The 22,885-nt window shown below is 41.2% G+C and overlaps 2 protein-coding genes across 3 annotated transcripts in view; one reads left to right on the forward strand and one right to left on the reverse strand.

Annotated features, from left to right (window-relative positions):
* Ptp36e (Protein tyrosine phosphatase 36E) overlaps positions 1-20,759 on the reverse strand; it is a 32,690-nt gene extending 11,931 nt beyond the window's left edge. The window contains exons 1-3 of one of the 2 annotated variants that reach the window (XM_064137887.1): positions 20,450-20,759; positions 17,468-17,528; positions 15,439-15,711 (exon numbers count right to left, since the gene is read on the reverse strand). In XM_064137887.1, coding sequence (XP_063993957.1) covers positions 15,439-15,706 — 268 coding nt within the window. In that variant the 5' untranslated portion in view covers positions 15,707-15,711; positions 17,468-17,528; positions 20,450-20,759. The remainder of the gene's footprint in view (positions 1-15,438; positions 15,712-17,467; positions 17,529-20,449) is intronic. The other variant, XM_064137885.1, reaches the window with a different exon arrangement.
* Alkb (AlkB) overlaps positions 1-22,885 on the forward strand; it is a 102,896-nt gene that overhangs the window by 59,509 nt on the left and 20,502 nt on the right. Inside the window, exon 4 of the mRNA XM_064137917.1 lies at positions 10,821-11,121. The gene's annotated coding sequence lies outside the window, so the exon portion shown is untranslated. The remainder of the gene's footprint in view (positions 1-10,820; positions 11,122-22,885) is intronic.

Consider the following 22,885-nt stretch of genomic DNA (forward strand, 5'->3'; position numbering starts at 1 on the left):
GTCGAGGGGATGCAAGCACACGTTCGCCATATGTTGGCGAATTCTCGTTCAGCATACGATATTTCGAGGGATGGAAAGGAGTTTGAAATATCGAGAGAGTTTATCATCAAATTCCTAAATCAAGGAACAATAACATTACAATCTGACGTTTCCTCTTAAAGAAGACATTGAGAGGATAAAAAAAATTTCTATGCGAGTACTCTGATTCGTTGGTCCTCCATATCGAGTAAAAATTATTGTGGACCTCTGGATTTACATTGGAAAATGAAAAACCACTTGGGCATTTCACTCTGAAATACCTCCGAGCGGGAAAACAATTCCAGGCCAGTGGTATTTCGTGGGAGGATGTGACGGAGATAAGGGTCCTCGGACTGATACAATTCCTCTTTTATCACTGCCCCTCGGCATCTACTTACTAACAGCTACACTGCGGTCAGAAACTGTAATTTCTCGTGGTTGAAGAGACAACGGAGAGGAGAGGAGAACAGTAGTTGGGCAATACCCTAGTGCTATTCATTCTGTTATAACCTGGCTGACTTTATTCCTGTGCTTAAACGTGACCTGCCTTTGAATGTCTCACGTGGAAAAGCCAGGGATTAAATTATACTCGTCCTATCTCACTAAGATACTGTCTTTTATCTTTTTGGGGGGGTGGAGAAATGGAAATTCCGGCTGGAGTGAGTGGAAATTGCTCGCTTGGTTCCGGAGGTGGTTTTTCACGATCAATATTTGCCTGGACTCGGACTCGGTTTGCTTACTGTTTAATGCTTGAGGTATTTATCCCGAAGCTGTTGGGGGTGGAAAGGGGATGCATGTGGCCATGAAATGCGGGCGATGAATAAACTATTAGGAATCTAAAAATCATTGCAATCATTGCAGAGAAATGGAAACTCTATTCTGTTTAATGAATAAACAATTGCAATCACTGCACGTCCTTCTCATCGATTAAAAAAATATTCAAATGGCGCCCAATCAGTGATGAATGCTGAAATAATGGGAGGTTGATTGTAGAAAAAAAACATTTCCCAGATCAACGTCAACCGAATGGGAATGGATGTGGAGGAAGGGCCGAGTAATTAATTTCCATTATCCCAAACCCCCATGTGTCCATAAAGAGCCACGACGCAACGTTGACATTAGACTGTCACCGAATGGAACTGGAGAATCAAGCTGGATAATTGGGGGGAGGCACCCCTGAGCAAATGGATTATTACGCCCTTCTGTGTAACAATGCCATGTGTACCTGTCGCACTATTCAAACCTCGGATATGTGGTGCAATGCACTTCTGTCGAATCGTAACTCGATGAAGTGGAGGGATGGCTATTGGAGAAACAGTGACGTTGGGAATCGATACAACCACCGCCTCCAATTGGATCTGATTCGTCAGTGAGGAGAAACCCCTCGAATGTCTTTTCATTTCCGGAGTTGTAGCTCTTGGGGAGTTTGTTATGTGGGCCTCGTTATTTCGCGCGCCTATGAATTTTTCATTGAGAATCCTCGGGTTTATGTCCTCCTGTACTCGTCAAGTCGTACAACACGCGGGAAAAATAAATAATGTGGGTGAGTCGATGGAATAATGAGGGGGATGTTGTGCTGGTTAATTGCGCGGTTGAAAATTTTGGAATTAAATATTTTTCACTCAGGGAGAATATTTTTTTTACGTGCGACATTTCTCCCTCTTTGAAAATGTTTAACCTACGATTAACTAATCCCTTAAATGTTTCTGAAAGTAAATTTGCAATTTCCCCAATATTTGCATTTAATTATTCGCTCCATAACTGAATAATTTGAATCGGAATTAATCTTCCTCATAACTCCCACATAATTAAACAGAATGATTAAACCATGAGATTAACTCTCGTTGTGAATTCCGAGTATTTCGCAGATATAAACCTTCTATTGAAGGATTGTAAATAATTTTTTGCAACATTAATGCCAGGGGAAAAGTTGACAGTCACATCGAGTGACACCACGCACCACTAATTTCTGACCCTCACATTCAGTTACTTCTCTTGTCGATCGAAAATACCGGGGGGGCCTTCACTCCATCATGGCCTGGTGTGGTGTGGTTCATTAACAATATCGATCCAGCAATTACCCTGGGAGATCACGGCTATTGATAATTCTACACCTCTCGCAGGTATATATCCACTCGATACACACCAGCGATACCAGTGGGTCAATTATAATTCACCCTCCTCATATATTTTTTAATCAATTATAATTCCATTGAACACTCCGAGGATAACTCGGTTAAAACTTGGGTGAGGACTGCGAGAAAATGGGGGAAGAGATGGAATAATAATTGGAGATCAATTTGTTCGGTAACTCGCCAGTGACAGATGGAAAAGAAATCAAATGAAAGACTAGATGATTTTGGGGGAGGGAAAAACATTGTAAAATAAAGTTTTATCTAAATTAAGAGGCGGTTGGGGATATTTAGGTCACCGGGTGGGTCCTTTTTGGCATTAGTAGTTCAGAGGAAGACGAAATGATCGATAAACAAAAGTTCCTCCTGACTGGGGGTAACATAACTCACCGGTAAGAATACGATAAATGTCAGTTAAGCCTTAATACAGTAATTCGTTATATAAATCCTCGTAAACACGAATGTGCTATAATATTTCATGATATTGCGTAAAGAGTGAGAGGGAATGTTCTTATGGGATTCTCGAAAGGTTTCTGACGTTCCACATTGCGTCATTTTCAACATAATAATATTCATATTTGATTAATTGATTAGAACAGTAGGTACAACATTTATAAAATAAATGAAAAGAAAAATAATGCTGGGAATAAAAGACGTGTAGGAAAAACATTGGGATAAAATTTCGTTCGTCTTTGGAAACTGTAAACTGACGAAAAAGTTTGCAACTTTGAGAGCCCCAAGGTTCATTTCGACTACGTGGTGGAAAAGTTGACTGAGGAAATAAAAGGGGGTGGGCTCTGGTAGCAGGAAGAATGAGACTCCAATGAGTATTGGGTGAACTGGGAAGATGAAGATGCCGAAGAGGAAGAGATAAACCGAGGGAGAGGAAAAAAAAATAATCCATTGAAAGGAATAACCAGAAATCCGGTGGGTTAAATTTTTCACTCGAGATCACGAGACAATGTCCTCGGAATTGCATTGCCTGGCATTGTGAAAAAGGGGGGTAGTAATACGTATACAATTTTCTTTAGCAGCTCCCTTCTCCCTTTTCCGGGATAATGCCCGGAGATTCAGGGGAAATGGAGTGAGGAGTGATTCTCACTGCCCGAATTCACGTATTTGATCATCAGTTTTGATTATCCCCACTGACTGGAGCCGTGTAACCGAAATATTGATAGATTATTCAACAAATATTTCTATTCAAGATGAAACACTCGAGGTATAAATCATGGAAACCTGGGTTTGTAGAATTTATCGAGACGAAGGGATGTTTTATCGACGTGACAGCCAACTTTTTATCTTTTTTTTCCCATATATATTTGAGGACAAGGGAGAATACTAATTTATTAACTACACTTTTTATGAAATAGTAATCCATTTTTATTTTTTCAAGTCTCCTCATATAATCCAAATTCAATATTATAATAATTTTCAATTAACGTCCATTCTCAATTGAAATAATATTTCACTCATCTCATGTGGTAAACAAAGGGGATAAAAAGGGGAGGATGAGTCACACATGGTCAAACTTTTTGCATGCACTTGTGCCTTTCCACCGGGTATGGCCTCCTATTTTTAGATCAACACATGCAAATGAACGAACTGCCCGTAACTACACCCCGTGTTAAGCTCGGCGAATGTCTATTTACTTAATGCATTCTTGTCGATTGAAGTGTCCAAACCAATACTCCGGCAATTTTCATTCACACATGGCAATGAGTGCAATACAAGTCCATGAATAATGCCAATGATCTGCTTCTGCATTTCCTCCGCTTGTTGATGGCCCCTGGGAATTCTTATATTTCAATGTACCTGTCACACCAAATTCCCACCCCTTTCCTTTACCTCTTCGTTCGCCAAATTATTCGCGCTTTCTGCGCTCGAATACTCCTCCAATATTTGCTCCTTCATTCAAACAATGCACAGAGGACACGATAAAAATTCTATTTGTTTTATTTGCCAATGCACAGGGGATAAATATTGGGTTTTCATTGTTTGCTGATTTTTTGACGTCAACACCATTCTAAATAGCTAGAGAGGGTCGTTGAGTGGGTAATTAAGAGCAGGGGAGTGATGATTTTTACTTGGGATATTTCGGATGTGTTTTTCGGGGAATAGGGGGAGGTGTGGGAAATAATTTGACGGTAGGGAGAATAGGCAAAGTGCCCGGGTTACTCTTAACAATCAATTAGTACAACATTTGCCATTCCCTCGAGCAATATCACAAGACGTAAGGAGAATGTATTTGGCCACAACAATTTTAACGAGTCAAAGCTCTCAGTGGCGATGCTTTCGCAATTTGTGTTCACGTGTAGCAGCAGATTTGATACTGCTAGACGACGAAACTACCCAGCTGTGTATCATCGAGCCAATAGAGTATCCTATCACGCCTCCCCATCGTGTGTTATTGCTTGCGGATTGGAATGTAGAACACATTGATGCCATTCACGCTGTCTAAATCATTACGCAGTGAATGTAAACTGTGAGTTTGGTGCCTTCACGAGGCACCAAACATTTGCGCCGTTGAATAAAGAGGGGAAATTTGTGAAACAAATTTCCAGAGGGGAGGGAGTACGATTAGGATGAGCCAGTGGGTGGGAGGGAGGAAGAGGAGGTGGGCGAAAAAGCTGACTATCGGAGTTAATAAGAAAACTGGGGCCGAGACTAACGATGCTGGTGTAATGATCGATATCTCTGGTTGCGATATCGACACAGCCCGCCGCGGAAGCCGCCCGCAGGGGAAATACAATTATGGCTCTATCAGCCCCGGCCGAAGGCCTCCAAGGGTGTGTCCCCGCCTACGACTCATCTCCACGTTGTGAGTGATCATCCATTGGAGATCATTGGGAGTGAAAAAATAATGGAGAGGAGGTTAATTGGTGGGATATTTTGGGAGGTTCGTCAGGGTAATCAGTCCATTTTTATATTGTTGATTTGACAAAATTTCATTGCGTTAAGGAAAGGGAAAAACGTCTCAATCTTTTTCTCCCCCTTTTTTCCAATGTAATAATGTCCCCAAGAACATGAGCCCATTCAAGTGGAACCACCCTCCACACCTACATTTCATTAACCAATTCTACAGACATCTTCCTCACCACCCCACTCATGAAAACCTCCAAGACAGCTCTCTCTCTCCCCCTCCCCCATCCATTGCCCAGCCCTATTAACCCCCGGAAACCTGAATGAAAGCCCTCTTTGTCTGGATCAATCCATTCATCGGGCCCCCGCCCCCAGTTCGTCCATAAATAAACCATTTGAACGTGAATTGCCAGATACAAATAACGAGATGAACAGAGGGAAACAATTTTATTGGCAAGTAGCATGCGACTATTTTGCGTTGCACAGGGAACGAGGGCTTGAAAAATAACAGGAGTTTCTTTGTGGGGACCGGAAACCGAGGCGCTGTCAATTTCATCCGTCGACGATATACCGCGGGTAAAATTCACTCGAGCGAGTCAGGTATTCGTCTTTACGGATATAAACAAACACTTGAGACACAGGTCAAGCCACAACCACTGGCAACAAGACGTATCCGGACAAATCCCACACACAGTTCAGCCCGAAGAATTTTCGTGTAAAAGCCACGGGTACAAGTATATACTAGTGATGGCTAGAAATAGGTCCTCAACAGACTCTGCCTCAGGGTCGCATGACGTCATCCCAACTGTCAGCACTTTTGTACGTGACTTTTTACCGAGTTTTATCCTTTTTCTAATGGTAGAACTGTTGAAAAAAATTACACCGAATTTCCAATGGACTTTTACTCAAAGAACATTGTTTTTTTCCACCTGGAGATAATAAACTTTTGGGGGAGAGTGCAATAAAATGCCATTCTAGGGTTTTAATTCTTCAGAATCGTGTTTTTTGAAGCGCAGGACAAATTCTCTCTGTCACTGTAGGGATTTATATTCTTGTGAATAACATTCCATTCATATTTCAATGTTGTTGAGGAGAGTAAAGATTTCAATGAGCCACTGAAGCTTTTATTCCCGGAACCAGTGGACGTAAATCGATTCCACCATCGAATCACTTCCGCATCTCGATCCCAAACACAGATACAACAGGAACTATCTTCAGGTATCCTCACTGTATCCAACAATCATATCCGAGGATATAAATCCATTCATAGCCATCGATCTCCACCCGGACTTGGCATTCCACAGAAAAGAAATAGCGAATCATTCTGACAATTTTTTCTGCATTCCCGCATGGGAGTTGAGAGCTTTTAAGCTCCATCAAAAATAAACGAGTGCTAGGAGGAAGTGAAGGTAGTGGATGAAATTGAATAAAGAATAATTTGACGTGGAAAATGACGTGGGAATTTCCTCTCCCTTTTTTTTCGCTGACTTGATTTTTTTCTCTATCTCTTTTATTTTCGTTATGGTATAACGAGAAAAGTAAAACTGCTCACACCCGAGATTGTGAGGTGAATTACCCGCTGAAAGAAAATACGATATTTATTATTCAAGGGAGATGTGAATTGCTGGAATTGAACTCAAGACACGGAAATTGATAGTCCGCTGTTCAATGAGGAGAGATCGATTGCGAATTCCAGTTCTGTTGACAATTTTCAGTGTTGGTTATAAAATCCTCGTCCTCCTGCTCCTCTCAAATGCAAAATGTCATTTGTTGAGTAAAATGTGGAATTTAATCATCATTTCTCCCCGAATTACATCAGAGCCCCGTTCCACGAAATTTCATTGTCTGTTGAAATTAGGAATGCTGGATCTGTTAATTTAGTTCAAGATCAAACCGTTCATGAAATTTCCCATTCATCTTGACGTGATGAATGATGATTTATCCACCTGAAGGAATTTCTCCCGTATAATGATGCACAGTGCATGCAGATTCTCATCGTCTGGAGACTAAACTTGAGTTTGCTACAATAATACCCGCCATGATGAGCCATCTCATCGAAGAATCCCCCTCCCCCTTCTAATTCCCCCACACTCTCAACACCACCGGAGTTCATACACCCAACATTGAGCTGTACTAAGCCTCTTGCCGACTAAAGTACCCGCAAACTCGTACACAAGTTTGCAACTTCGTTGGCAGTTAATTTCATAGTTTAATTAATCAACAGGATCGAGAGTGGAGGATATATTCACTCGTTAACAGGATTAATCCGGTCGGTGTAGCTCCCTTTGATATTATATCAAAATATTTTGCCAATTTCAATTTACTCATTTTGATAATTTGATCTGTTTAATTATGATTATTTTATATTTTATTGCTGGGCAAAAGAAGCATTAGAGACTTAGGAGAGGCGCAATTCCAGTGGTGTTGTAAATCCTCCAGCTGGGTCAGACACCTCAGCTCCCCATACATACGTTCTCCCTTGCATGTCTGGTATAACACATGATTTCACCCCTCGCACCCCCTGGCTTTCGCCTCAGTCCCGTAGAAAATCAATCGTCGTCGTATCTATTTTTAATTCGAACGATTGCTCTCTCAGATACTGACCATCGGTGTCAAGCGAAAAATCGTCTACAAATGGCCCTCTTGGGAATCACTTGGTTTATATTGATTCCCGGGGGTTATTCTCGCGGTGAAATACAGTTTCTTCTGTTCGAGGTGTGTTGATCGAGTGCTCGGGGTGAGGATGAAGGGCGGAGAGAGGTTGGAAACGGTAAACAATGGGCTTTTGTTGTCTTCCAAGATGAATAAGTCTTGATGAGGGGAAATTAACCGACAAATTGAACTTTGAGAGATTCTAGAGTAGTTGGAAATGAATCCGGGAAACAGAGAAATATATGTATACTCATAGAAAGTGATATTTTTATTGAGTTGTATTATTCACTTGGGTCAAATGAAATTCTCTCGACAAATGTCATTTTTCCTCCCGGTGTATAAATATGAAATTGCTCTTGAAAAGTGACTGGGGCGTGTTGTGGAGTGGTCTTGACATACACTGACTTTTCTCAAAATCTCATAGAAATGATGACAAGTACAAAGGGGACACTCGCTCTGATAATTAAATTCCACTTTGGCTTTTCTGAATGGGAACTGGAGAAACGTGAGATAAGAAATTAAGGGTGAGAGGGGTCTTTGTCAGGGTCAAGCGGGCACGTGGTACTGACACGTGCACCTATGAGATGATTATTGGAGTGAGGTAAATCGGGAAAGATGGCTCTAGTGGTGAGATTGTGAGGAACGTGTTAACTAATGTTAATATAGGGGAGGAGTTAATTTACCATATTTTTGTTGGAATATGTCTTTTATGGATGGTTGAGTAGTGCCAGCAATAGAAATGGCTAAAAAAATTTCTCTCCCTGTTGAAATACTCCGATAAAATCCCTCCCTTCACGAAGAAATCGATTTACTACAATTTATATCTCCCAAATATATGAACAATTGTTTGTTGATTGAACTAAAACGCACTATAAATAAAAAAAGCAATATCAGATATCCCTATCGACAAAACATAACGTTTACATTTCACTAGGAATAAAATTCCCCTAAATGTCCCAATACAAACACGCGATGTGTGCACAGTGTTATCAGAGAGGATTCTCATCTGTTTGAGACGTCGTATGGCTGGGGAAGGAGGGACGGGGTGAGGGTTGCATTATAGTTGCAGACGGCGTCGGTGGTCTGTGCATCTTGCAAGTGCATTCAAGAGGAGTCAGCAACGCACACAACTGGTAGATATACGCGTGGCTGCATTCCAGAATGCAACATTTGGTACTTAACGTCCTAGGATATGGAGCGGAGGGTTCCAATGATAGTTCGGTATGTCATCCAGAGGTCGCGCTCTGGAGAATCTCTGAACTCGCTGCATTAGCATGGTGACCCTATTTCCTGTGTGATTCCTTTGTGGGAAATGAAGTGGTGAAATCAATGGGGTTATCACGCAGAGAGAAAATTTACCCAAAAAGTTTATTATCTTTTCGTCAAGTTAATTAATAACTCTGAGTATTCCACCCCATGAAATCCTCTCACGTGGAACATATTGTTGTTGGGGGGAAGCGATTTTCTCTTCTCGCTGTCCTTGACATTCAGCGAAATTCCGAAAAATATGATTTTCTGAAACTAACCGACTCATTTCCTTTTATCTTCCCCCAATATTCTTGATATTGGAAGGGTGAACGAGTGTCTCTCCTCCACAATCCCCACTGAGGCTTGATTATATCGAAAAAATTTCCATTAAATCGCCTCCTCTCGAGCGAATCCATTTCAGGAAATACAAGACAGGAGGAAAAGTTCATTGATAAGCCTGAAAGCCTTCGATGCCCACTCAACCCCCTGGCAAATATCCCATTGTAACAAAGCCCTGACCTATTTCATTCGCCTCCCCACGTTTCACTCCTCTAATCACCCCAACAGATGTCAAAAAACAACGGCTGCTGGTGAAAAAAATGCCTGAAAAAATAATGAGAAAATTTCTCAAAGTGGATTCGCGTTGTAAAAAAAAAGAGAAGGGGGCAACAACCGATCGACAAATGAAAGTGGAGTACGAATTGCACCCCTAGGTATTCTCTTGAACATCCGCCGTTCAATTTACAGGGAAGAACTTTCTGCTGATGTATATAGGCGCTTGAAAAGCTCGTGCCTTTCTCTCTCTCTCTCTCTCTGGGCATTTGAGACTCATTGCAAGCTTTCGACAATGGCTGCCCTTTTCTTCGTATTTTCTTCTTTCTTCAACCCCATTCCTCGTGTACCTTTCACTCGTTTCTTTATTCTATCCCCTAAGTCGATAAATCTACACCATTTTTTTTTCGATCTCCTCGATATACTCTTCATGGTCATCACGCAAAGCCCATCATCGTCCGCTCACTCCGATAAAATAGATAAAAATAAGGATTGTTTTTCCCATTGCTATTTTCAATAATTTTCACCGAAATTCGGGTCATATTTCATTTTATTTTATTCCTGAAATTATTGGAATCCAATAATGACGCAATTGCGACCAAAAAAGCTTGAGAGTAATATATTTTATATTCAGCGGAATAAAATTCAAAAAAAGTTTTTATTTCCCACTTTTATTATTCATTCATATCGAATTACATCTCACGGGAAACAAAGATTTATAAATATATTTCAACTTCATCAATCTCCCTCTTTCAATGAGGATTAAAACCAATGCCACATCCCCCTGATATAATTTGAAAATTTTTGTCACGTAGTTGAGAAGATAATTCCCGCGATAATAATGTTAAAAAGTGAACAAACAGCGAGTTTTGAGTAAACGCCCGAGACATGATTTCACGACGAGAAATCTGATGAAGGGAAACTCCGGGGAGAACTCCAAAGGGGTTGGGTATAGCGCGGGATATGGGGGGTTGAGAGGGAGGAATGAGAGCTTGTGGCGTCGCGGAGTAGCTTCCGAGACGCAATATCGAGAGTCCCGCTTTCTCATCATCACTCTACGGTACCTTGTCTTTAACCCACGTGTAATTAATGCCAAGAGACAAAGCTAATACATTAATGAAAATAGCTGGGTTGTCTTCGTACCACTGACACACTATCTCGTCCCCATTTCCGGTGAACTTCGACAGGGCTATTATTTTTTTCCCCTGCAATTTTAGACTACATTTATTTCCGCACGTTTTTTTCAAATTAATTAAATTAAAATTACCACCGGAATTCGATGAAAACTCATCGAAACTCAATTAATTATCGAGATACATTTTACCTTCAAGTTTTAACACTTTTTTCCTCTCATTTCAGGTTCAATTCCGTCAATGTACCTGAGGATTACAGTGAGGATTACAGTGAGGATTACAGTGAAAATGTGAAGTGATAGTGAATAGTGAATGGTCAATAGTCAATAGTCAATAGTCAATAGTCAATAGTCACTAGTGAATAGTGAATAGTGAATAGTGAATAGTGAATAGTGATAGTGATAGTGATAGTGGTGAAACAGGGGCAGAGGTGTGAAAGGGAATCGAAGGCAGTCATCAACAAACTCTGCCCCTGATTACGATATTGGAATAGCAGGAACGAGAAATGCCTATCGCTCTGCAGATCGGTGAGTGCCTCTCTCTAACTTTAAACTTTGAAGCGAAAGCCCTTCGGCCTTGGAATGCAAGCCTCTGCGTCCATTGATATTTTATTGAATATCTCTGGCTTTTCATCCGAGGCATCTTTGCGTTTCCCCATTTCCAAGTATCAATTCACTCGTTGCACATCATAAAATCGCCTGATTGCATCGAGATCTTTGACAGCGAGCCCTTTTATTCCCCATCGAAGGGATTAGACGGATTGAGATTACAGAGCAAGTGGTTCGGTGCAGTGATAAGGTCCGTGAATATATCCGCGATATTCACCACTTCTGATTGCTCGATTCAATTAAATCGAGAGAACATTGAGAATATACTTCGCGAATTTACTTCGTTTTGAACAATGAAAAATTAACAATCGAGACGCGAAGAGAAAATTAGTTTAGTCCGTTAAAAAATCATAATTCCAATCACCCCATTATGCCATTGTATTCCCCCAACGAATTTTTTGCGTGATCCGCACGTTTTTTTCCCCCGGCCCTTCATAAACTCATATAAAGCTCAGCGGGCGGTACACAAGCGGGAAAAAAATGGTAGTTTACACAACTCAGCACAAAAAAAAAATACAAGACACACAAAATAATAGAAAATAATAGAGATGATGGGCTACTGTGCAAATGCAGGCCGAATAGAGCGCTTCCATGAGGGCCCTGAAGTATACCCTTCGTTAAGGGATGAATACGGTTATCGAACGCACTGGGCAACCCACTAATACGTGAATGACTATTCGCAAAACTATCGTCAGGCGCGTGGAGATAGTGCTTTCCTAGTAATCCGATTCCACTGTTCTATTTGACATTAAAACTCGGCAGTGATTGGGGGAGAGGGCGTGAGTGGGGGATTATGTGAATTAAAGGGGGTGAATCAATAAGATGAATCAGCATTTCAATTTCCAAAATAAAATTGGAATAAATTTAAAAATAGGGGAGAGGGAGGAGGTACACGAATCTCTGAGACAAATAATTCAGATAATTTTTCACTGTTGAAGTATTTTCACTTTTTAAAATAATAGAAGATATTGATTAACGATTTTCACTTTGGTTCTCGTCTTTCGTTTGATTGGATTTTGGCCAATAAGACTCTCGAGCGTGCGATTAAATGGAGGAGAGTGGATTTTGTACTAGGAAGAAAGCCTGAGGGAGAATGTCGAATGTTGAACGATCGATTTGGCATTTGGAGCAGAGATTCGTGTGGTTTCATCCCGCAGTACATGACTGACGCTCAATATCCATTGGGTGTGGTTTGGAAAATAAACGGAAAGAAGAGGGCAAAAGGGTATAACTCGTATATGTGACGGTGATCGATATCGGTTAAAACAGGGGATGGTTTTACTAAGAAATAAAGGGGAATTACTCGATCGGAAAGGACTCTCGTGGTACGTTCAACTTGGTACGATTTCTAATACAATGAGCTAGCTATACGCTTTGTGGTATGAGGAGAAGAAACAAATAAAGATTATCCCCTTAATTAATTTCAAGTCAACGACTTCATTCTTCCGTCACTGAATTTCCCCACATCTTTGTGAAATCGACTGCATCCTGGAGTCACTGGGTGAGCCCAAGTCTATTCCCCTCCATATAACATTAACACTGACAAAGCACCCGCGTAAACGGCCATTAGCATAGTCCGACTGAAGCCAACGAGGATTCTGTAATTGACCGTAGTTGGCACCACGACAGGGAGTACAAACTTTGGCCCCCTTTCTCTCCCCCAACATTTTCCTTAACGCCAGGGTCTTGAAATTGTTATCCTGAAAATTTCTTCATCGATTCAAATCACAATTGACTTTTAATTAAAAATACCAAGAGATTAATTTCACGAACGGTTGGCTTTATTTTACGATTTTTTGGAGGATAAACTCGGAGAATGTAGTGTCCTTCTGGGGCACCAGACGTAGCTAAAGCTCTCGCAATTATGCATGAGGAGAGTTTAATTGTCGTGTGTGCTGCCACCATCTTCCTCTTTTCTTCCTTCCATACGGAATTTCAAGGGAGCGTAACGGGGTCAAAGTTTCTCCACGTTCTCATTCTTTTTTTTTTTTTTGCGGGGAAGGGGCGATTATTTTTTTTAGAATAATTTAACATTCTTGAACGGTAGAATAACTGCGAGTCAACTTGAGTTTTAAAAATAATGAGCTCTCTTTGTCCTTCGGGGTGGAGAAGAAATAAAAATGGAGACGTTCCATCTGGGCATGACAAGGTGACTGGGTAATCCGGTGAAATTTCTCCGCGAGCTGTCGTTCATTTATCGTGAATGCATATAAAAATTGTGTCAAGTGGACGAGAGGATGATTAACGGAGATTTTTTCTCGTATCGTCGGGAAGATTTAATGACATCGTACACACGAGTTACTGATTTTGCCAATTTTTGAAAGATTTTTCAGTTCATTCAGATGAAATTCTTTTTCCATTTGGTTCAAAGTCAGAGAGTAAATTGATAAATGTTATTAACTGCAATTTTACACATTCACGCGTCTCGTTTAGTCACTGTAGAAGTTCAATGGTTGATCTGTCAAAGGGATGGGATCGTCTGGGGACAAATGGTTTGCAAGCTTCACTTGAATTGAATAAAAATTTCATATGCAAAAGGGTCTGCTCGGGAAAGGCTCTTGAGGTATCAATGGCGACTGCTTAGAGGCTTTCAACGACAGATTCCTCTTTTATTCCGGAGGGAGGCCCATTTCAGCCTCAGGTAACTCGAATGCCACATTTAGTTACATTCACTTGGTACCACGGGCGTGTATACCACTCGTGCTTTTGACGTTTCTGGGCTTTCGTATTTTCACAGCGAGGAAATGGAAATTATAAGGGGGAAATAATGTTTGTTCTGCGTGAATATGCATTTTACACAGCAGTGAGGATTTGCTAGACACAAATATTTGTCACGTAATGAACACAGTCAAACATTATTAATAATGTAATTTAGTATTATTTGACAAAGCTCTTTATAATATTATTTTTATTGCTGAAAGATATTGAATTGCCAAAATTCAACTCCGCGATAGTGATTCATTGAAGAATGCAGAGTAGTAAACAATATGCAGGGAATCGTGATTCTAGTTCTCGGTCAGCAGCGCAATGGTAAATTTGTGTCAAGATCAACACACGTGGGGGTGTGGCACGAAGGCAAATTAACCTAACTAATTCAGACGGCAGTTGGAAGTTGTTCTGCTGCCGAGTAACATCCAAGTTATAAATACCAGATGCATCGAGATTCTTTGAGTATTCCCCCAGGTCTCTCTTCCCCAATTATTTCATCCGTCCCCCCCCAATTTTTATTACCCATAAAGCCCTGAGCGATAAAATTAAACCCAGATGAAATGCTCGATGAAAATGAATTCTCTGCTTTTGTCAAATTTTACTAAATGAACATGACGAAAGAGCATCAAATATCCGATTGAAGCTTGAATATCAAATTTATTCATGTGATCGTTCTGATAATGGGGCTGAGGGGGTGGTACATTGGCTATATTGGTGAGGGAGGGGGGGAGGGGCAATATGATGCCTGTCAGCCTTTGCAAATGCCTCGGGTGTTTCGAGGGAATTTCCACTTTAATTGCGATTTTTTTATCATCACGATTCACTCGTAACTCTCGATGTAATTCACGTTGGTGGGATTAACGAATGGCTCGGAGGGAAGTAATCCAAACACAGCCGTAAAATCAATTTTCGTCGCTCGTCAGGATGAGGAAGAAATGCAAACATTGTGGCAAATGAAAATAAACTCGAGATATTGAGGACATTCTCACGATTTGTAGTTTCTTTGATAGACACTTGACGGTAAATTGGGGATAAATTTCGGGTGACATTCAGTACGATATTGGAGGAGACGATGGATGGGAGAAAAGCCCTGACGGAATTACTCATGCCCATGTATTGACTTGCTAATGCCGTGCCAAAATTTACCATTCAAATCATCGCTCCCCGGGTGCAGCTAAAACTTTCGGCGCAAAAAACCGACGCGGGATAAAAATTAATTAAGAAGTGTTTTTTCAAAACGAATGAATTATTCTGAATTAAATTACTAGCATATATTTGCAAAGAGAAGAATATTAGAGTGAATTCACTTGACACTATCGGCGATATAGCGATGGCAGATAGCCAAGATGGGCTTATCGCTTTCTCCACATCTATTATTCCCTACCACCTCCCGTAACCGCCCACTCGGAGACATTCAATAAATCCCCCAAAATCCCGCCATAGCATCGAAAATTATCCTCCTCACTCCTCGATTTCGGCATTTCTCTTGGATATTTATTCAGCAGACATAGCAAAAGATAAACTCACCGAAGGAGATGAGGCCACTGTTGAGCATCGATAGCTTTATCTGACTGGGTATTGACGCCAGGCTCTGGCCAGTTGTTAGATGACGCTTTCTCGGTGGTTTTTCAGGTGTCCGTGGGGCACTTCTGCTTCTGTGATGATGGTGATGCTTTCTGTGAGAGTGTGAGTGAGAGTGAGAACCACCTGCTGTAGATGGGGCTGTACGATCAGAACCCACACTACTGAAACCCACAACAGCACCACCGCTCGACTGTGTGCGTAATGAAGACATGTTTTCTGTAAAGAACAAGGAGAATTGTGCAAAGAGGATTCTCGTATTTTTCAATAGGGCCGCGAAAATTCTCAATCCATTGGATAAAGTAGTATAGTTGTAAAAGGGTATATTTATCGGATTAATTTAAGCCAGTCTTTCGGTTGATTAATATTCACTTGTAAATATGACATCCCTCTGCATTTATCCAATACAACAAATAACGGAAACGTACAAATAAATGAATGAAATAGAATTGATGCTCTTAGAAATTGGCCGAGTATCTCTCGAACAGTTTTCACCATTTGGCGACAATGCAACCGGGTATACAATGTATAGTGCTCTGAGACCGTCGACGTAGCCAGCTGGCAAGAGCCATTGGGAGACGTCCCGACGACTGAATTCTCTGGTCTCACAAAAGTGTTGTACACCAGTGAGAAGCCCTCAATCGTCAGAAAACTTGGCCAACACCACCAATACAATGGCATTCAACTGTTGTTCTCTCACATGATAGTGATCCAGTGAATATTTCCATTGTAGATTTTCCAGAATTTTTTACCCTAGATCTCCAATTATTCCATCATCTTATCTCATCATTCCTCACAACGTCTTAATTATCCTCGAAGAGCTAATCTCGCTCAGTGGGGTTTTAACCATCTTTTCTCGGGCTGAAGTCGCGTGGCTATAAGTAACTCAATTGGATGAACTTCATTTAATTAATAATCAGTGGATTCCAATTTAAATAGACGTATCTGGTATCTGGACTTTCGAGTATTTCTTACAGTCTTTGATGAAGCGGTAATTTTTAAGGAATATAAAATATCAATTCATCTTCACAAACGAGATTAATCCGTTTTAATTCAGAAACAATTTTTCCCTCAACGTGACATCCCCTCGTGGAAATAAGAAGCCGGACTATTGGCTCACTTTTCTCTCATTTAATTACAAAAGAATAGAAAAGAAGGGGCGAATTAAAGTCTTGAAGGTACTGAATTTAATCAACTGGTATCCGATCGCCTTCTGATTATCTCCCAAGGCGCATCGATTTTTCACTCGCGTCTTGCCAAATTGATCAACTCCATTGAAATACTTCATGCCCTGGGAAAAGGCCCTCGAGTCGCTGAGTATTATATCCTGAACTCGAGGTTCGTGACACTCAAGTGAAGAGTTTTTTCGGGTAATCAATGCGGAGTTTTTTTTTTCCCGAGAGCTTGAAGTGACGAGCAATTATCGGAAATTTTTGGCCATTTTTTTGGGGGGCGCGAAATGCGAATAAAAAAGGGTTATAGTAGAAGAAAAAAATTGTACAGGAATTTTGAACGTACGGCTATTGATGAAGACATCAAATGGACGCAATAATTAATGTCTCCCTCTTGCTAAACAATATTAAATATCATCAATTTTTCCGTGGTTTCTCACATATCATTATTTTCTCCCCTAAACCCACTTACGTGTCACGTCCCTCACAATTATTTCCAACAATGTAACAATGGAGTTGTCAAGAGGATAAAGAACAAATTGGAAAATTGAGAGGAGACTATAAGTGCCAAGGTTTTCGGGTCGAGGGGCGTTTTGAGATACTCCAGGGGTCATTGACTCGGCCCTCGGCATGCCTAGATGAACCATTCCACTATTTTATTTTCACCCGAGGAAATAAATCGCGTCCAATGAAAAAACGAGTTTTAATGAGTTTTTTTTTAAGCTCGAGAGGAATTGCCCTGATGCATTGACTGGTCACAAAGTTGAGCTGTCGCGTTACGTGGAAATCCCTCTGGCACTCACCAACGTGGGCTTATCCCCGGTGAGGTCGAGATCCTCTCCTTTCGGCTGAGCTCGCAATACCCTAGGAAAAAACCCCCAATTATTATCAAACTCCTCCTAGTTACGATTCGATAGGTGGAATTAGGTGATAGGGAGAATCAAAGATTACAAAGCTTTCATTCCAAAGTAAAAGGGAATCATCAGTGGAAATAGGAAACAAAGAGATACTGGAGTGCCTGGGCACTTGGAGGATATTCAGTTTCCGACATGATGTGCCATCAGGTGGCAAAAAGACTGGGGAAAAAGGAAGGAAGTCGATGCCTCAGCTCGGAATTTGATCCTGTTTACTTCGGGATGAAACGTGATAGGAGAAAAACTCCTCCGACATCACGAATTTCTAGGCTCGAAGGGCGAATTGATGAATGAGTGGGTGAGGGATAACTTTTTTTCCCCCGAGGGAATTCCATCGGTTCACACCCACACGAAATTATGAGGACAGCTGAACTCTTGCATGAATTATTATTTTTTATACATTAACATTTCCGGAGTATTGAACTTGCAAATGGTCCCACGTAGAATTACACGCACTCATTCATTTTTCCACCCGACAATTTTATATTTTACCGGGCGGTGGCAGTTAACAGAGATGACGGATAAGTTTGACCTGAAGAAGAGTTGAGAGCCCACTCATTAACACCATTTAATCATTTCTTTGTACAATTTTTTGAAAAGCCCGAAGAAATCATTGAAAAGAAAAGCGTCCTGATATCCTATTAGAGGACGGGTTCATTTTCAATACCTCCGTCCCTCTGATTCTGTCCACTTTTGCCTGGTTATACGTATTAATAGCACCAACGCCATTATCGACCGCACGAAAATCCGCTCAGGGTAATTTGTGGGAGACGGAAAAAAAAAACGATGCATCTAAATTCATCCCGGATATCATCTTCAATAACAACAACAATAATCCTCAAATTAAATGTCCCTGATGGAAATAAAATGGTCGTGATAGCTCTACCGTTCAGTTTGCGCAGCATGAAAGCGACTAATCGACTGCTGCAATAAATAGGTGTGACACTCGATTATTATTCTTTCCATCGGTGTCTTCATTCAGTCACGCTCAGTTCGACTTGGAGAATTCATCGGAGATGGTTCGCTAGGAATGAGCGAGAGGATAGGAAAGAGGAAAATCGAATAACTGAAATCTCCGGGAAGTGTCGGCAAAGAACTTGGCTTTCCCCTTTTATTTTTTTCATCAAAACTTCCACTGATTTTTCGAACTTTCCGCTGGCAATATTCCGGGATTTACGTCAGAGAAAATCTAGGGAGTATTTCTTGACAGAATAAACAGAAAAATGATAGCAATAGGTGGATGGGATTAATAAGACGCAAAGAGCTGGAAGAACTTGGGATTTTTTTTATTCCTGAGGCTCTTCTGCAATTCGTCTGCTTAATACATTGACATATTCATACGTTGATTGGTATTTAATTGGAAAAGTATTTGGCTGGGCCCATTATCGGCTGCCCAGGGGCGCCTCCAACATCTTCAACAGAGCACTGGAACTCGTCTGACCTCGCGTGGACTTATCTACTGCACGAGTGCGGGCTCACGAGGGCACTCGAGTGGTTTGAAAGTACTTGGGGGTTTGCAATTATTGAATATTCCATTTGAATAAATTTTATGCGATGAAAATTACTGTGGAGAGCCAGAATCTTGGTAAAACAATAAAAAATCCTAGGGTGAATTTTTAGATACCAATTGTCGAATAATTTCGGGGACCAGCCAATTTTCACATAGAATTATTTAGAAAAGATTAAATTTCACGAGTTTAATACAACTTTTCATCACTTCCTGCGATGTGATAAAATTTGAATAATGAAATTCTCCAGTTTTCCGAGGCAAATGGAAATTCAGGAGGAAATTCAGAAGGAGTTTTCATTATTTCGAGTTTAATAGCGAAATTTTATTGCAGTTTCATAAAATCGCCGAGGGGGTTTGTTTTTCTTTGCAGTTACAAAATTAAATTTGGTTTATTACTATCTTTGCTGAGGGAAAAAATCATAAAATCTCATTGAAATTATTTAATGAAACAATGCTATGCCCTCAGATATTTATCCTCCGGGTATTTTCCTCTGAAATAAAAAATATTACGGTTCTAAATACCGAACGCTCGTGCACTCCATTCGCAAAAATATGCTCGGGTTTGATAATATTCACTTCTCGCTGAAAAATCTCAACTCAACAATTAAATCTCTCCCGTAACTCTCCATAATCCCCATCATCCCCAATACCTACTAACGTTGAACCCCTGAAAATGTGACCTCACTCGTTATCTCTCTCGTTTCACCCCGTAGCTCGTCTATACCCAGGTCTATAGGTCGCTGCACTCTGCACCCCGAGAATTCGAACGCTGAATAATAATAACAATCGCATTATAACCCACCCCCTTCCCCCCTTGCTTTAATACATGACTTGGAAATAATTCAGAAACTCTGTTTCACTCCAACTCCACTAGTTGTACGCGGAAGACGCCCTCGGAATAGCAAACGAGAGAACTACATTAATCCAATGTGTCACGAAATGTGGAAGTAAACCTGGTAAACAAGGAATTGTGAAAACAAAGAGATAATATCCAAGTTTTTTTTGTTTTTCGTTTTTTTTTCGATGAAAACGAGATTTGTTACGTGCGATATGAAGTTTCGGTGACACGTGTCGCGACCAAAAACACGAGGAGATCTTGAGCCCTGACGTAATGATAAATTTACTGTCGTGAAGGGCTTGTTTATTATAGTAACAGCCGATGATAGGGCAAGATTAAAAAATATTTCCATTTCACTGCTAATTTTTTCAACTAATTGGCCTTTTTCATCTCATTTCAACATCAGAAAGTCTCCAAAAAAAAGAAAAATTTCTATATCCAGGAAAAATTGATTAGTAAGACAAGTTAATGTTTTATTAGGTAAAAAAATTAATATCATATATTTTTATGAAAACAATCTAACCCTGTGTCACGTCCAGTGAGGAAGTTGTCGCGTATCCCGCCGGTGTCAGGGAATCACAAACTCGAACCACAAAAATTCCAAAAAACCAGGGATTGAGGCACAATATATACTCCCCACGGTAAAAAAAATAAACAACCGGTTCCCCACAGATGGAAAAAAAGTATTTAATCCACAATATATTCACTCACGAAACAATAATCTCAAAATTTTGCACCAAAAAAAAAAAATGTGTTCACAGTCTCCGTATTATGACTTGGTTGATCAATCACCCGAGTGATGTGAACGTATGTAGGGTCGGTGGTAGACTGGCGTTTTTCCGTCGGCTCGGGTCTACGTCGACGTACGGTGGCGTCGAGTCGCTGAGGATGCTGGGTGGGTGGGTTAGCCGCCGACGCGCCGCACGAGCTCTTCATGTCTCGTGTCACGCGCGGCAAGAGGGGGTGGCAGGGGGTTAGAGGGGCCACGGCAGGGCCGCGCCGTCGACGGTTCTTAGCGAGGGCGTGGCCCCTCCACAGAGAGCCCGGAGCGTCGTACTCGAGCAGATCCCCGTGGCAGATCAACACCAGGGGAATACCTCTGAATACACTCAGCTGACCAATCCAAGGCTTCGTCGAGGTCAGGGACTCGGGTTTCTACCTCAACCCCTAACTCTCGGGGTGTTTCAATTCATTCTCGACGAGGGGAAGAGGCATGAGCTTTGTCAATATACGCCGCCGGGGGCTTTTTGTGAATTCTTTCTCTCGGGAGCTTTTGTCTGGTTTTTTCTTACGAAAACTCTGGGGCTGGAGCCTCTGGGGTACATCAGGGGGTGGCGGAGGGTCCGGGGAATGTGATTGACGAATGGAGAGGGTTTTAGGTTTTTCCAGGCGTCTGGGGGAACTCGATGAAATTTTCCTGATTGAAAATTCAGGTTTCCAAGGTATCAATTCCAAAATTGGTGTCCAATCCAACTAATACTCTATTCTCTCTCTGTCAGTTTGTTCTTCCCAAGTGTCAGGAGTGTAAATAAATTATTTTTATTCTAGTCAATTAGGATGGTGGGCGGGGGGGAGCTGTGAAGGGGGAGGCACTGGTTAATTATAAGGAACCTCAACGCCTGTGAGGCCTTTGACGCCAACCAGTACTTCCCACTGGAGCTGTTACAGTTTGTTAAATAGCAAAGGAATTTTCTTGGAGAAGGGATTTTTTATTCTTTAAAAAACAACCTTCTGTGTCCCAGTTGTGTAGAACGTATTGCCTGACAATAGCGTCAATGAATGAGGGAATCAAGAATTCATCAATTCATTTTCTTCTAAAAATTCAAGGAAAATGTTGGATTTATCTCGATGATGAATGTTCAATTTCCATTTTTCTTGCAAAAAAATCTCATTCCGTTCCCCCAAAGAAAAATAATATCAATATTCAACTGATCTACATGAGTTATGACACGTGGCAGGGGATTTCCTCTGCCCCTGGTTTTCCGCGAACTAAATGTACTCGCGAGATTGTTCGGTATAGCCCGCCATGGACCTGACCCAATTGGAGCAAATCTACTTGTGTACATTCTCCTCGGGGTTATATATCGCGACTTGGAGGTGACGCGCGGGTAAAGGCAGCGGTGCTCTTTGTGGCGGGCAAGGTTAAGCGTCGACCCTCGAACTTATAAATAGGTAAAACCCGGCGGATCGAGTCCAAGTGAGATGGCTGATCGCGAGAAGGAGAGAGAGAGAGGGTGGATCTTCCTCATTTTATATTTCCATTTCATCGAATCGAATCGTAAAAATTGTTATCACTGGCTGGTATATGACGGAAGTTTGGAATGGAGAAATAGTTCTGTGACATGAGAAATTCTGGGCGAACTCCGGGGGGGACAATGGATTCAGTTCAGAGAATTTCCCGAGAGTTTGAGTTCAAACATCTTTTGAGGCGGTTAAACATCCTGTGGGGTTGTTCAGTTGGTACACGAGTTTATGCTCTCGACACGTGCTTTAATAAAAAATGCGAATAAACATCGCAGACAATTTTCGATTTTGATAAATATTTTTACGTCTCTCCTCACGATATTTTTACACCTGAATTTTTCCACAAGATTATTGAAAAATAAAGCACATGATTTGTGGTAAATTATTCGTCCGGTTCGACTTCGCCTCCTGCATTAAAATAGAAATAAATAAAAATAAATGTCTTTTCCGCTGGGTCGGACACAGAACCTTGAAAACTCTTTGCGAAACACTAGGGCGATCACCTCCGTGGCATATCCTCACATTCTTTTGAATATGTATTCTTTTCTCCGTTGTGAAATATCGCAAGCTCGTCCCCCGAGTCGGTCATTCACCCGTGCGTTTAGTAATCACCAGCTGGAAGGTCGGGATTTTTCAATAACTTATTTCGTAAGGTTCTAGTGGCAACAGACGACAGCGCTCGTCTCTCCACTCTTGCAACATACTTCCTTGAATT

Source organism: Diachasmimorpha longicaudata, chromosome 19 (genome assembly GCF_034640455.1).
Source record: "Diachasmimorpha longicaudata isolate KC_UGA_2023 chromosome 19, iyDiaLong2, whole genome shotgun sequence".
Lineage (NCBI taxonomy): Eukaryota > Metazoa > Arthropoda > Insecta > Hymenoptera > Braconidae > Diachasmimorpha > Diachasmimorpha longicaudata.